The following is a 17402-nucleotide window of genomic DNA, read 5'->3' on the forward strand; positions in this document are numbered from 1 at the left end:
ACAAAAAGACAATGGAAAGAGATTAGTAAGTGCAGATGCATTTATTTACTTCCTCATCTTTTATAAGCATTACTTATACATATATGAGTGTACTCTTAATGAATATATAAGGGAACAGGCAGACTCACCCATAAGTCTTTAAAACTAAATGCATAACTGACTGAATGATAAAAGAGACTCAAGATACCCATTTCTACTGCCATCAGAAAAGATGAATTCTGTAGAATATAACCTTAAAGCAATCTCTTAAGAATTTATTAAGTACCCATAAAATGCGTTGAGAGATATATTTTTTTTTGCTAAGATATTTTTATCAATGATGTCAAGTATAAGGCAAAAATGGAAGACGAATTTCTTACGTAAGGTGAAGTGCTCATAATACATGTGTTAATGGATTACATTGTGTTGATATAAAGTCTTATAACCTCATTAGACTTTATTTTGAAAGATTAAATGATTTATTTTACCATATTTAACATGTATTGGACTATCTGATATCTACGGGAGAGGATGGGGGGAAAGAGGGAAAAATTTGGAACAGAAAGTTTTGCAAGGGTCAATGTTGAAAAATTACCAATGCATATGTTTTGTAAATTTAAAAAAAAATGGAAAAAAAAGAAAGATATACGATTAAGCAAAAGATCCTCAAAAAATCCACAGAGGGGGAAAATGGGCAACAATTGATATCCAAAAAAAAAAAAAAATATGTACTTCAATGGCCAGTCAATTGACTTAACACATCTGGGACAAGTACTGCAGATAAATAAATGAGTTGGACTCAGAACTGAATGGGAAGAAGAAAGTAGATTAGATTTCATTAAGTAAATTTCACAGTGTTTTCAACAATCTCAAGCTGCTCCCCAGCACAAAACCCTGTTTTTTTTTATTAATGCAAATCTCCTTCTGGCAATGAATGCATGGTTATGAATACTGGAATACTATTTTCCCAATGAACCAAAAGGCAATGTTCTGTGACTAACATATTGTGAGTGAAGGTGAATTCTGGCACATTTGCAGAAGAGGTAATAATATGAAGGACATTTTTGAAAAAATTTTTTGTATATTTGGATATAGAGATGGTCCAGTCATGTGGCAAGAACATGGGAAAACAGATGCAATCCTCTTTCTAAAAAATGTAAGGCAAGCTTCTTACATGTTGATTGAGGCTTCAATGGATGAGAGAAGATCTCAGAACTGCATAATGATGAGAATATACTCCTCCATCAGGATCGAAATCTATACCAGTGAAAGAAATACCCATGCTCCTACAATACTGAGTTATTTTGAGATATTTACTTTAACAAAGTATTTTTCTGGTGATACAGAATAAATCCATATTTTCCATTTTCTTTGGATGTTAAAAATTAGGCTAGCTTCCTCGATTAGCTGTTGGAGAAAACTTTCTTTTTTTGTCTATTATTGTGCATCTAATTTTTTTTAAGCGAAACTATCCAAATCTGTTACTACAGAAGAAAATTGCTGTACATTTTCTATTCACAAGGTTATGGGCACAGCCTACAGTTTTATGTGAACTTTCAATAATTCAAGTAACTGATAAGTTAATTTAGATTTGAGGTGGCCAGTAGTATCTAAATGATAGCTAACCCTGAAAATGCATTTCTATGGACTAATTCAGAGTTCCCCAAATCTCTACTTGGTAGTCACTAAACTTCTGTTCATTTAAGTCAAGAAAATTTTAAACTTTTTTTTAACCATTTAAATCAAAAAATACACACAAAATGACAAAACACTCTCACTTTTGCATGACACCTCTCAATTTAACTAGGAATAATTGAATAACTTCACTGTTCAAAGCAAATTCACCTAAAATTAACAATTCAAAAATAATTTATATAAGTCAAGCCATCAAAATATTAATATACATTTTCACCAGTGGTTTGTAGTAAATTTTTCTAGTTTTTCAAGTTCCCAAAGATGCTGTTCCTTCACTATAGTTCTTAAATATGGATTAGGAAACCGAAAAATAGTTACAACTTTTTCTCACATAAGGAAAAAATAATCTATTTTCCAAGAAATAGGGTTTCCTCAATGGTTATATAGTTCTCATATAAAAACATGAGTCCTTTTATTGTTGCAGTCTCACAAAATTTTCATTTCTAGCATAGCAGTGATTTAAACTGATATCTTTAAAAAACCACTTTGACAATAATTAGTCAAGTAAGATTTCCCACGTACCTCATTGCCACATTGCTGCCATCAATAACTATTGGTCTCAGATTCTCACCATCGTCTGTCACAATCTCCTGAAGTGGGGAGTCAGACCTCTGAGATTCTAGGGAAGAAGTTTCCCTAATTATGCTACTGTTAATTGTATTAACAGTTGGATCAGTTTCACTTTTATTTCCAAGTTTGACAAGTTCTCCTAAGATATCATTGATTAAAGCATCAGTACCAAGTTTATTTAGAACAAGCTGAACTTGTTCTTCAGAATAACCTAGCTTAAGTGCAAACTCCAGTTTGGCCTGGTATTCTTTCACCACATCAGGGGGCTTCTTCACTTCCTTAGGTGTTGTCTGTGTCTCCTCCATCTTAAGGTCTTGCAAGATTTCACTGCATTTGAATATGTGAGACTCTAAACAGGGGGATCTACGTAGTTGTCTATGAGTCTTGGTTAATAAGCATGGCTCTACTGCAACGCCACCCACATGTTCTGAATCATTATCAGAATTTGTGCTTTCTTCTGAGTCACAACTAGAGCTTCCAGTAGATTCAGAGATCACCTTTTCTGGATCTTCCTTCCTTGAGTTAACTTTATCCATTGTTGGTTTCTCCACCATCGACCAAGGTACAATAGCACTTATGTGTGTGTCAGTGCTTTCCACGTAAAGGTGGCCTAGGTCATGCCCCAAGTGATCCTTCAAGCCCATGAAGCTGCTGCATGTACTTGACTCCACTTTGCTGTTTTTTCTGTGTTCCTGGAAATAACCTGCCCTGTATTCCTAGAAGAAAAACAAGGAAACAAAACCAAATCGAGATATTAGGCAACTACCTTCACATACTTGAAAGTTCACATAAAAATGCAGCTTAAAATCTTCTAATTCAATTCAGAGGTAGATGGTCATTCACAAACATAATAAAACTTCTATTTAGGAGTGACCTTCAGGTTATTCATGCACAATGAAAAAAGTTTTAGGCTTCATTTTAATTGCACTTTGGGATCAAAGTAGTGAATAAAGCCTCCCATTTTTCTAATATAATTCATGAAAGCTGCAATTACTGGATAACCAACAATCAACCAATAAACTACTTTTATTCCTTTATCAATTGAGGAAATATTTAAGAGCTTAAGGTACTAGGAAATCAGAAAAAAATGATGCAGTTCCTTCTCTCAAAGAGATTACATTCCATAAATGCAGAAAACAACATATATACACACAATTAAAACCAAAGTAAAATTTTTTAATTGAGGAAAAAGTGGCACTAGCACTTGGGTGAACCAGAAAAGATCTGATGAAGAAAGTAGAATTTCAGCTGAGTCTTTAGGTTCTGAGAAGCAGGGGTGAAGGAGGAGCTTATTCCAAGTATGTCATACAATTTACACAAAAGTGGGAATACTGTGAGTGAGAAATGGCAAAAAAAAAAAAAAAAAAAAAAAAAAAAAGTCCATTTAGTGAATGAAGAAGAATAATATATAATAACATTGAAAGAGTAAGCTGTTCCCAGTCTGTGAAGTGTTTTAAAAGCCACTGGGTTATATTTTACCTTAGAGGTATTTAGTTTCTTTTGACTTTAATAAAGAATCACTTTGTGTCCAACATTCTCCAAATTTTGCTTGAAAGACATATTGAGGTTTATAAGCATCTTTCCATCTTGCTAGGACTTCCTTCACTGGCACTTAGAGAAACCCAGACATTAGATTTGTAGCTAAATATTTGTTTACTTAATTGTAGGCTACTATTTATATGCTTTTTTATGCTGTATGTTGATTATATCACTAATCGATCTATTTTTAAAATCAGTTAGCAAATTCTTTTGAGAAATACTGCTTTGTAGTACAGTTGAGATTTAGTACTGCTAGGCCCCCTTTCTTTCTACTTGTTTTTTTTCTATAACTTTTCTTGACATTCCTGATCTTGAATTTTATGATTTTTTTCTAATTTTAAAAAGTAATCCAATTGTTTGCCACTGAAAAAAATGGGAAAAAAAAATACACACACACACACACACATTGTATACACACACATATATTGTTGTAATTTTTATTATGTGGTTTTAGTCTATTCACAGACAACGAACATTCCTCCAATTAGTGTTCTGTAGGGAGAAATGAAAATTAAGACAACTCTGAGATACCACTACACACCTCAGATTGACTAAGAAGACAAGAAAAGACAATGACAAATGTTGGAGGGGATGTGGGAAAAGTGGTACACTGATGCATTGTTGGTGGAGTTGTGAAGGGATCCAGTCATTCTGGAGAGCAATTTGGAACCATGCCCAAAAAGTTATCAAAATGTGCATACTCTTTGATTCAGCAGGGTTACTACTGGGCCTGTGTCCCAAAGAGATCATAAAGGAAAGAAAGGGATTCACATGTGCAAAAATGTTTGTGGCAGCCTTTTTCATCGTGGCTAGAAACTGGAAACTGAATGGATGCCCATCAGTCAGAGAATGGCTGAATAAGTTGTGGTAGATGAATATTACAAAATATTATTGTTCTATAAGAAACGATCAGCAGGATGATTTCAGAGAGGCCAGAAGAGACTGACATAAACTGATGCTAAAGTGAAATAAGCAGAACCAGGAGATCATTATACATGGCAACAAGAGTATACAATGATCAATTCTGATGGACGTAGCTCTCTTTAACAATGAGATGATTCGGGCCAGTACAGTGACGAAGAAAGCCATCTGCACTCAGAGAGAGGCCTGTGGGAACTGAGTATGGACCACAACTTAGCATTCTCACTCTTTCTATTGATATTTGCTTGCATTTTGTTTTCTTTCTCAGGTTTCTTTTTTTTTCCTTCTTGATCTGAGTTTTTCTTGTGGAGTAAGATAACTGTATAAACATGTATATGTATATTGGATTTAACATATATTTGAACACATTTAATATGTATTGAACTACTTGCCATATAGGGGAGTGGGGGGGGGGGGGAAGAAAGGAAAAATTTGGAACAGAAAGTTTTCTAAGTGTGAATGTTGAAAAATTACCCATGCATATGTTTTGTAAATAAAAAGCTTTAATAAAATTTTAAAAAATATAAAGGGTTCTATAGATGAATTTATGTAACTCTTGTATGGGATTTTAGTAGGTTTCCAAATACTTTATAAATTTCATAATTATTTTAAAATGGAATTTTAAATTCTCTCTTCCTGCCCTTTTTTTTTTTTTTTTTAAAGGGGGAACTGACATAATGCAGAAATGCAGGTGATGTTTATGACTCTATGGATAAGGGAAGAACTTATGACCAAAAAAATGTCAGAAGGGATCATAGAAGATAAAAGGGACAATTTAGTTACATAAAATTCATAAGTTTCTGCACATATATAGCTAAGACTGGAAAGGAAACAGATGAGGAAATTTTTATCCAGCAAATTTATCTGATAAAAGTCTCATTTCTAAGATACAGAAGAAAAAAATTTATAAAAATAAGAGACATTGCTAATTGATAATCTCAGAGAAGAAATAGCTATTTGTAGTGGTTAAAAAAACCTTAGAAATTAAGGGGATACCCATCAATTGAGGAATGGTTGAATAAACTGTGGCATATAAAGGAATACTACTATGCTATAAGATATGAGGGAAAAGATGGTTTTGAAGAGCTGTGGAAAGAATTCTTAGAATTGATATTGAGTGAATTGAACCAGAAGAACAATTTATATAATAAGATTAGTATAATAAAAAAGAAAAAAATTAAAACTATTTTTAAACCCCCTTTACTTAAATGATCAACTCTGATTGCAGAAGACTGAGAACAATCCCCAAAGCATAAAAGAAAGATGATGGATTGCAGAAAAAAAATACAGTTTTGGACATGACTGATATTGTAATTTGTTTTACTTTACTGTGTTTATGTAACACAGGGGTATCTTTCAGGAAACACAGAAAAGCAAATGCTTGATAAGTGATTTCTTTTTAAGAAATATGAGGGGGTGGTGGAGGTGAGGAAGAGGTCAACGCAAAGACTAGTTTCACGTGTGAGAAAGAACAAGTAGGACTGTGTAACTAGATTGAAAAGAATATGAAAAGAACTCAAGACTGGAAAGGTAGGAAGGGGCCAGGTTGTGTAGAACTTTAAATATTAAATAGAGGATTTTACATATAATCTTGGAGATAACAAGAAGTCACACACCTTTACTGATGAGGGGAATGACATGGTTAGATCTGCACTTTGGGGAAAAAAATCACTGATATACTGAGAAAAGAGGGGTGGCTTTGGAGTTCAGACCTGGATTCAAACCCAGCTCATTATCTGTGAAATCTTGGGCAAATAACTTTTACCTTATCTATACTTCAGTGTTCTCAACTATAAAACAAGAATCTTAAGATTAGATGTTCTCTGAAGTCCCATCTAATTCTGAACTTATGATTCTCTGATTGAGCCTATGAGCAAGATAAATAGCATGTATTGTATATAAATGAATTCTACAGCAGAAAATATTACTGCTATATTACACTGGAGAAAATTAAGCAGAGCAATATTCAGAGATTCATTGTTTTTCTTACTTTTTCCCCAAAGGATTTTTTTTTTTTTTGCTTTCAAACATTTAAGTTCCTTCTCATGCATCTCACTGTAGCAAGGTGTTCTAGTACTGGTAGTAAGGAAATTACTAAATGAGTGAGGCAGTGACTTTAGATTAAAAAAAAAAAAAAACAAAAAAAAACCAAGTATGCTTCAGCTGAGATAGTCATAGAATATTGACTCAAATAATCTCTCAAAGAAGAGCACAATGAAAAATTTGTTTTAACATTTCTTGTTTAAATAAGTCATATATTATCTTTGTAAGTGGTTAAAATTTTTTTAAACCAATCATATCTATCTTTGTGAACCTCCTCAATGAGTAAGCGTTTCTTTATAAATGAAATGGTTCACACTAATACAAGTACAGATGAAAAAAATACAATTGTTAATTTAATTTAAAAAACCAATTAAATTTTTAAGAAAAATTTTTCTATGCTTTTATAGTTTTGGAAGGGAGTATTTTTTTTTAACTAAATAACTTGCCATTCTTCAATTCAAAAGGAATACTCCAAACTGTTCCCGACAGTTTTTCTAAGTCTAAAATAAATTATACAGTGTTGTGTGTATTCATACATACACATATATTCATATATGTATGTAATGCATATACCTCACCATAAACATTCACCCATTTAATTTTCTTAATTTGGCATGGGAACATAGGTGAAATAATTTAGATTTAATGCAAAGAAATTCAAAAGGCAAATCTTTATACTCAGTGATTTATTAACTACTGTAATATACTGACAACATAGTGCCAGTAACAATTCACAACAGCATCCTCATAATGGGTTACAGTTAAAAAGGAAAACCTGCCCTGTGGCCTTCACAGAGCTCCCACCAAAAGTATCTTAAACAAGAAAAACCTATTGGAAGCTAGGCTGCCTAGCAACCAGTCTCTTGTTGCTAGGATGCACTCCTTTAACATGCCATCATGAATGCTAGCACAGTGAAAGTATAATTTGGTATGAACAAAAGCCTATGAAAGAGACTGGGACTTAAGTGCGTCTGGTTTACCCTCTGAGAACAATGCAGCTGCCAAACCAATCTGGAAGCTCCGACATCATTGTTCTGTAAACCCCACAATCTGCTCTGACTAGAGGAAGTATATTTAATAGGCAACATTTTTGATCTCCCCAGAAAAGTTTGGGTTGATGCAAGCACTACTATATCAGGACACTTCAAGATAAAGGATCACAGCCCCAATCCATGTGTTATACTGTGAAATGCCATTCTTATGTTATACTGAAGTTTTTTTCTTAGAAACTATATCAGCGTATGAAAAAAGTACCAAGAAGGCTGTTGCAGAGAATATTATTTAGCAAGATAATTGATATCATATTAAATTTGTACATTTAATCACAATGTCCTTTAAAATTGCTCAAACATAGAAAATACCATATTAACTAGCAAAACTCTTGAGGAAATTATATTGATAATGAAATTAACAAAATCTGATTCTATGACTAATTTCTCCATTCTAAAGATAAAATATGAAGAAACTTGAAATTCTTTTTTTTCCTTTCAAACTAGGTGAAACATATTTTTAATATAGAATTTACTATACAATTAAAACTATGGTAATGCATGATTTGTAGCGATATATGGTAATACGGTGTGTAATACTGCACATGACTTGGGATTTTAACGTTAAAAATGTTGTTTATTTATCAAAGTCTATTAATGAAATACATTTTGGTATGAACATCTCTTTTGTAATACAATTCTTGACTTTTCATAGTTGATTTTATTATAGGATAGAACTTTGTAATTTAGCTAACAATCTATAATTTGGATTGTTCACTTCTTTCCTTTCTATATTATTTAAGCTTTACGGTGTCTCTCTCAAGACAAAGAGAGCATCATAATTTATTAAACCTGACCTTATAATTCTCACTAGTTTTTAGACTTATTATAATCAATAGACCATGCATGGGAAACTAGGTCAAATTATCAGGAAAATGCATTACATGTATATTTTACATCAACTTAAAGAAATTTTAATCTATTTTTTAGGAGACAGTACTTCTTAAGATAAATGGCCAGGGTCTTCTGTTTCTGGTGTCTTAAAACTTTCATTTCTAGCACTCCATAAAGCTTACAGATGTAATAGATATTGAAACCATGCCAGATTCCTACAAAAACTACATGCTTTTGAGACAAATACATTTTAAAAAATTATCCAGTGGAAAAAAAATGGTTAGGCATTTAAGATTACCAATAAAGTATATTTTATAATCATAAAGAACCTGTTGCTAATACTTACTAGCAACATAATTCTAAAAATAACTAATCACTAGAGACTTTAAAAAGTTTGTATGAAAATGATTCATACTTAAAACAATTGAAGATGAGTAATCAATTTATAATGAAAAAAAAAAACTGACTAAAAAAAAAAAAAAGCTTTTCAGTGCTCGAAGTAGGAAGGAGATAAACCTCCTTAAAATCTTGATCCTGAAGATATTTCTATAAAGATTATACTTTTAGACAAACACAAAATCCTATTTGGTTATGTAGAGTGACCACCTCCAACACCAATTCTTTAAGAAGTACTTATTTTTCATTTCTCAAATAAAAAACATGTCTGTGCTTAAACACACACTTTGTATATATACATACACTCTTCTCAAAAGAAATATAAAAAATCTTAATTTCTAGAGCTTATTTTGGCTTTGATATACTATTTTCTAAGAAACAAATTCCTTAGAATCAAATTGGATATGTCACCTAAATGTAAGTATCAATATATTATACTACTTCTCTATTACATCAAGTTTCCTCAGATTTGGTCTAAAGTAGTATTAGAAATCACCCTTTTTTGTAGTGTAGTGCAGACATTTACTAGCTGCATAATTCTAGATAAGTCATTTAATTTACCTATCTTCCAGGGTTATTGTGAAATTCAAATGGAGTAATATGTGTAAAACGGTTTGCCAACATTAAAGTGCTATATAAATGCTAGCTATTGTTATTATTGTTATTATTAGCTAAATGGTTAAGTTAAAGGAAGAAAATCTATCCTTATAAGCTGATCTTTTATAAGAAACTATCGAAAGTTGAGTGTTTTTGACATTCAATAAATACATTAACAAAAAATTCTTTTATGGTTCTAAAATTCTTTATCAATGAATAAGCCACATTTTCTAGAAAGTACTTGTTAAAATATAACCTGTAATATGTCAAATAAAACTACAGTCAAATGCTTTTTTACATTTTTCTTACATTTTAAGCAAACTATGAATCAATGCTATAGGCTTATTAAAACCATACATTTTAACATAAAGCTATGCCATGAATGTAGGCACTGGTTAGTGACCCAAATGGCAATGGTAAAAGGACAATACAAAAAAAATAATGAATATGTAATAAATACCCACTGCTGTAGTTTCTATGTATTTAATTACCATTGTATTTCACTGAGTGCTGTTGTCTGCATCCCTCTAGCTAACAAAGGGAGGATGTCCCATTGAACAGATTGGTTAATGCTCTGGGGCAACAGATGTCTACTGGAACTGCAGGAGACCAGCAACTGGTGGCCTGCCCATCTTCGGAAAACTTTCAATAGACTTATGCATATGTTCATACAATAGGGCATGTGGTAGAAATGGAAACCTCCTTTTAACCCTTTATGTCCTCTCCCTCCCAATTGATATATGAAAGTCTTTTGAGTTTTTTTCTCCTCCACCCTTGAGAAGGTCCCTTGGAGAATTATTTTGGAAATTCTCCAACCTAATAGTTATACTACTGAAGAAAAAAAATTACATATCACACACTAGAATGACTAATATGAAGTACTTTTTAAAGTCACCATGAAGTTCTAGAAAACAGTTTGTTACCACCTTACACTATTTTAAAGTCCATTCACTGAAGTACCACCAGCACCACTACCAACTGCCAGTCTTGTCTAAATTAAATCCAGGTTCCTGGCCTGGGATATTATAAACTATGAGATTATGAAAATAATTTGAGAAATTGGATCAGAATTTCTATGGCACCCAGAAATGATATATAATAAAAGTTATTAGTCTGTGCATGATAGTCATATTTTAAAATTCAAAGCTTTTAAAGTTTTCTAATTTGGTTCATTTCTATTGATCATGTGCTACTTCTAAAACATTGCAAAATATCTTATAAAGTGTAGTAACTCTAGAAAACATAATCCAAAAGATAGACACTTGATATTTTAAAGGCATGCAGTTTAGGGCATTTTTGAGATTATGTATGTATATTTATGTGTGTGTTTATAGGTATGTGTGTATATACATATGTACACACATTTGTATACACATATAACACACACTCTAAGAACATAAAAACTATGAAAAATTTTTAGATTCATTAGTAGTTATTACCATTCTCTCCAGACTTCGAAATGATATTCTGAAGAGTTAAGTCAAGTTTAATGTAAAAAACAGTCAGTAGTCCAAATACTCACGTTAGCAGGAAAACACAAAGACATTGGTTTCTGTATCAGCTTCAACAGTAACTCCTTAACCCAATTTTAGCTGCAGACTTCCAGGCAGGCAAGAAGAACAATGAATGGTTGAACAGATGGAATGGCAATGTCTTTGCTTAACCTATTACTGAGTGGAAGAGCAGCCAATCGCAAGCCAGAAAGCTCACAATTAGTTGGCTAGGCAGATGCAAGGCAACCTCAGCACCCTGCGTCAGGTTGGTAGGTTTCTAAGATAAGCAAGTTGATGTCATTCTCAGGGTCTGCCCCGGGCAGCATGTGTATTAACGAGGGGTGTGTAGTAACAATAGGCCATACAAAGAGGACTAGCAGGCAGCTGCTGTATGAGAGCCAGAGTCATTAGGGAGCAGGCTGCCAACAAGAAACACCTGGCTTGGGCAGACTTCAGCTTTCCCTCATTGTTTCTAATTCATGAAACAAAGAAAAGGAATTATTTTTTATAACAGTAAAAGTTGCTGGTTTCAAAAAAAAGTTTAGGCTTTATTGTTACTAAAAATATTCATATTTATTGCAAAAAAAAGTATGTACCACAAAAACAATTAGATACACTCTGTGCTTTAAAGATAAATAAATCACTAATACAATAAGACAGGTTGCTACCATAAAGAGATGCATATGACAATAAAAATGCTAAGAAACCTAAAACATCTTTTCTTGCTTCCTATCTAACATCACATTAAATAAATCTAATACATAAAATATTTGATTCAATAAAATTAAGAAAAAATAAAGGAAGTTTCTGGGGGAAAAATGTAACCAGCCATCCCACTAGACACTCAACTAAAGGGTAGCCTTTAACATTATGAAAACTCTTTAAACAGTATTAAAATTTGGAACATCTCCTTTCAAAAATAGTTAAAAACAAAACTTGTTAAAAGTTTAATTAAAATCAGCATTACCCAGTTTTTCTATTTCAAATGGCAACATAAAATTACGATAATAAAATTTATAAGCTTTTAAAAAGGAATTAAAAGGCATTAATACACAGTTTTACATGAGTGTTGTCTATGAAAGTTTTCACATTGCCTTAATGATACATAAACCAGATTCAATGGAATTTCACTCAGGAAATACAAACTGTCTTTGGTAAAGGTAAAGGTAAAAAACAAAACAAAACAAAAAATAATTATTGTTATTTAAATACCATGAGGTGCCAAAAGAAGTCTCTTTGTGGAGACTATTGTTCATTAAAAAGTTGTTTTGATGTTTTAAAATTAATAATAGTTCTAATCTCTACTAATTCTGACTAAAATTAATTCCTCTAGGGAAAGTTTTTTAGTTATCACAACAGTACTTGAAAAAAAAATGCAGTAAGAATTCAAATATTAAAACAAAATTCTCTTTAAAAGTTTTCTCTAAAGGGAAAAAAAATCCTGAATTCTTCTTGCTTTTGTGTCAGCAGATGGATGCTCCTTGAAGGCAGGGGCTACTTTTTGTTTCTGTTTTTGTATCCCCAGCATACAGCTCAGCTCCTTGCATATAGAACATGCCTAATACATGCTTCTTGGAAGGAACTGAACCAATACCAAAAAGAAAAAGAATGAAAAGAAAAAAAAAAGCAATCCCTATTTATTCTGATGTGAATTAAAGACAGGAAGGCCAATAAGTCCTTAAACATTTTCCTGACAAGGGGTAGTTCAAGACTTTATACATTTTGATTTTAAAGATTTTATATGTTATGCACTACAAATTGAAGAAACAATTTTATAAAAAAGATCACTCCTATTGAAAAAGTATAAATGAACCTAGGAATGAATTGATTTTCCTAACACCCCCCCTAAAAATCCCATACTGCCCAGTTTGGGAGCCATCACTGTGTTGTTGTAGGAGGGAAATAAATGCAATGAATTTTCCTTCTTTCATAAAAGAAACTTCTGCACTGTTTCGAAGTTTTCAGTTATCTGATCCTAAATAATGCATTCATGATTTTCACATTTCCTAAACAATATCTGACCCCAATCACTATTTCCAAAGAGAAAAACAAATCATTCTGAATTAGATTTAAGCATGTAATATAATAATAGCTCAATTATTCATGGAGTAAATCCCTTCTACCTCATGAGTATGTGATATAGTTTTTAAAAGTCCAAAAAGTCTTTTAAAATGTTTTATTGCTCTAAGTAGTTATAAAAGCCCCCTTGACTAATTTCTATAAACAACAAAGCATTCAATTAAAAAGCATTAATTACAAAGCACTGTCCTGTGCTGGGGTGGTGAAGAGGATAGAGTGCTGGGCTTCCTGGAGTCAGAAACTCATCTTTTCTGGGTTGGAAGAATCTGCCTTAGACACTTACTAGCTGGGTGACCCTGGGCAAGGGCAAGTGACTTAACTCTGCCTCAGTTTCTTCATCTGTATGAAACTGAGCTGGAGAAGGAAATACAAAGCTACTTCAGTCTCCAAGAAAACCTCAAATGGGGTCACGAAGAGTTGGACAGGACTGAAAAACTGAACATTGTGCTAAGATCCAGGTACACAGATAGTAAGATCAGACACCCCCTGTTCTCAAGATCATCACGTTTTCAGGAAGACAACACATAGAGGTTTCTGCTCCAACTCAAATAGAAAAGTCTTTAAGAAGTCCAAACAGCAGCAGCAAAGGTGATGAGAACAATTGGAAATGGAGACAGTCATGGAACTATCAAATTAATGTCAAGACTACTTTCACAGAAATTTAAGATTCATAAAGTTTACATGGGATGCTTCTTAAATTTTATTTAATTTTCAATTTAGTTAATATAGTTTTTCAATTTCATATCTTGCATATGCCCATGAAGAAAAAAGGAGTTAAGGGAAAAGACATTAGTCTTTTGTTTTTGGTGGGGTTTTTTTTTTCTTTAAGTCAAAAAATAGCATTTCCAATGTAAAGATTAAGAACAATGAGGAACAATTTTTAGGCCTAGCAAAGTTAATTAAACTAAAATGTAAGCTCCATGAGGAGAGAGACTATGTCTAATGTAAACCTTTTATTGTCTAAGGAAGTTTGGCACAATAACACACTACATATGTGGCAGATGTTCAATTTGCTGAACTAATCCTTACATATCAATTAGAATTTAAAGAATTAAAATCTATTTACAGTAGTTGGATTTAATGACATCTTTTTTTTTAAACACAAAACAAATTATAAGTAATATTCTACACTGATTACATTAATACATTTATTTGATGATAAAAACAAACATGAGGCGTGTATGTGCTTCATTTAAAACACACACCAGAAACTTCTTAGTTGTCTCTACTTTCTCATTCAGCTTTCTTTTCACTTTTATGTGCAGCTACTATAGTTACTACATTAAAACTTTTAATTCAGAAGGAGGAGGCATCTTCTCACTAATTCCTGCCACTGTGAATACAAAGAATAAGAGAAAGCTACCCAAGAGCCCAGCAGGAAGCCTGATCTTCAGCAGTGGATTAAGCTTCTTTGCAAAGAGCAAATAAAGGCAGTGATCTGAAAAAGCTAATCAGATCCTGCTGGGGTATTTAGACTACCTCAGTTGCCAGTATTGGATAATGTTAAGCATATTAAAGTATCTGGAGGAGGAAGAGGGCAGCAGTCCCTCTTTCTGAGTCCTACTGAGTCCCACAGTCCTTGACCTTTCCTCAATGCAACATGAGTGACAATTGCAAGCAGCATCACCTTGTTACAGATCCAATCTTTTAAAATGAAATAATAAAGATGTATATATTTTAGAATATTATACTATGTAGTCAGGATGAAATCCAATTTTATCAGCATTCCAAGGAACTGCAGATATAACAAGCTTCTTATTTTTTTAAAGATTTAATTAAACAAAATTTTTATTATTTTTACAACTATAAAACTTCCCAAAGTTTACATATTTAGAATATGTATATTTGGTGGGAAGAACAGAGAAAAATCAACAAAACTAATGCTTAATAATAAAAATTCATATATTATACAAGGAACCATAAAGTTGCAATAGGCAAAAGGTGATATCCCTAATCTCTATGTCTATACTATTAATAGCAAAACAAAGGTGGGTATCAAAATAACTATCATAAGTGGCTGTTGCTCCTTGATATAAGTTACTTGAAAAATCTATCAGACTTTTAAACTACTTTCAAATAATGATAAGGATACAAGATTCATCAGATTTCCCTTAAAAGGAAAAGATCACATAAATAAGATATGATCTAAGAGGGGTGGGGGAGGAACGATTTCTGGAGGAGGAGGGTGAGGAGGTGGGGAGAGTCTTTCCCTGAACTTTCACCAATTAAACAGAATTGACAAATCCCACAAGGAAAGTACTGGCCTTCAGTTCACACATAGCCTAATTTGCTCCTCCCCCATACAATGTGTTTTCATCCTTCAATAGGGCCTAACAGTATACGAAAATTCATAACAGTATAGTAGCCTACATGTAGAGCCCATCCTAAATAAATATCACCTTCAGAACAAAAATACTAGAAATGAAATTTGTGCTATCTCTGTTGTAAATCTATTAATGGTACTTGGTTTTAATGGCTATTATGTTAATAGTAATTTTGCTTACATCTTCCTTAAGAACTTGAGTTTTTTTTTTTAAACGAGTCATTAACATTTTATTAAATCATGATCACGTGGGGAGAAATGTATTCACATTAAAGTTTAAAACAAGTGCCCTAGATTTCCTATTGGGAACAATAAGGGCAACAAAAACCTTAGTCAGAAACAATGTGGATCCCTTGTCACATTTGTGAAAGGCCATAATAGCATGAGCAGATTATGTAGCCTACAGGAACAAAGCTGTAGAAATTTTGCTAGAAAACCTTCATCCAACAAGATGGCTAGTACAGCTCTCTCTTATAATTTACAATGCTGAAATGCAAAGAGGGAAAAGTCAACACAATAATTATAATACAGGAAATGGTTTCTAAATTATATAATTTATTATATAATTAATTACATAAAGAGAAATAGACATTTTGATATAAAAATATGTAGAAGAAAAATGAAACAGATGAGAAATAGACAATTTCTTGCTCTCCCTAAGAGGATTTTGAAATTTTGCCTTAGTTTTTATTACTGAACATTAAAGACATTATGAGACTAAGAAAAAGGTTTTATAAAAGAGAATCTTCAATAGGACACAACGGTGAATACACTAGAATGAGTATAGAATTAGTATCAAGAAATCAGAATAGTTTAGAAAGAAAATAATTTGAAATAGTCAAGCAAAGAAAAATAAAAAAGGCTGAGCAAATGTAAAAAAATTGCTTTCTCAGATAATCACACTTTCTATTTTTCCTTTAAAATATCTTCTTTCCTCCTAAATAAGCATCAGTTACAGAAAGATCTTTACTCTTCTATTTCACAGCCATGACTATTCATCAGATAGGTCCTTATCCTCCAAACATTTTCTCTTAGCTTTCTGCAAGAAGGACTATTTCACGTCTATAGATCTGAATAAACATGCGCATAGATAGCTATGTGGAATGTTTAGGGATCAAAAAAGCACTTTATAAATATACCAAATATCAAATGATTAAAATAGAAACTAAAGGATAAAATTCATATTTGAATGAAAGCTATGGAATAGGAACCCAAGGCAAATAAAAAGTGGCTGCAAAAAGGTGGAATATTAAATTCCATTCTATAGGTCAAAATGCCTCATTCCCATAGGTAAAACTGGCTAATATCAATCATATTCAAAGAAGTACCAGGGAGAAATTTTTTTTGGGGGGAGGGGTCTGTTTAGTTCCATTTTTAAAAAAAATTGCAACAAGAGTCAACCAAAGACAGATAATGACCTTATATTTTTGTAAAAACACAAGTGTTATAATAAAATTCATTCGAGAATAAGTAATATCAGATTGAGAAATGGATTTATTTGGTTTCCACAGCATAAAAATTAAATTGGAGAAATGAAACAAATTAAATTGAAACCCACAGGGGTCAGATGGAGGTTACCTCACTCAAAAGAATGGAAACTCCTTGGGGACAGTGACTTTTTTTGTAATCAGGGGTGAAGGCCAGAGATTTGGAAAGAATCTTTAATTGTTTACCCCTGGTTTTCCACAGCAATCTTCCCCTTCTAGAATGGAAACTCCTTGGAGGCAGGGATGGGATTGAATGGGAAGCACAGCCCAGTTAAACTCTATAGCCTCAGGCTTTTTAATCACATTTTTAGAAACTCCAGCCAAAAGAGAAAGGAGCCCAGAGTTAGGTGGGAAGGGAATGCTCTTTGCCTGCCTGTGTCTCTAAAATTGTGTGTTC

At 32.5% G+C, this 17402-nt stretch overlaps 1 protein-coding gene across 5 annotated transcripts in view; it reads right to left on the minus strand.

The window, feature by feature from the left end:
• The window catches only part of ZC3H12C (zinc finger CCCH-type containing 12C), a 59946-nt gene that overhangs the window by 15632 nt on the left and 26912 nt on the right, over positions 1 to 17402 (minus strand). For 4 of the 5 annotated variants that reach the window (XM_074304318.1, XM_074304320.1, XM_074304319.1 and 1 more), the window contains exon 2: positions 2197 to 2960. In XM_074304318.1, coding sequence (XP_074160419.1) covers positions 2197 to 2888 — 692 coding nt within the window. In that variant the 5' untranslated portion in view covers positions 2889 to 2960. Of the gene's footprint in view, positions 1 to 2196; positions 2961 to 11145; positions 12461 to 17402 lie in introns of those variants that run through there. The other variant, XM_074304316.1, reaches the window with a different exon arrangement.

The sequence above is a fragment of the Sminthopsis crassicaudata genome, chromosome 3 (genome assembly GCF_048593235.1).
Source record: "Sminthopsis crassicaudata isolate SCR6 chromosome 3, ASM4859323v1, whole genome shotgun sequence".
In the NCBI taxonomy this organism is placed as follows: Eukaryota; Metazoa; Chordata; class Mammalia; order Dasyuromorphia; family Dasyuridae; genus Sminthopsis; species Sminthopsis crassicaudata.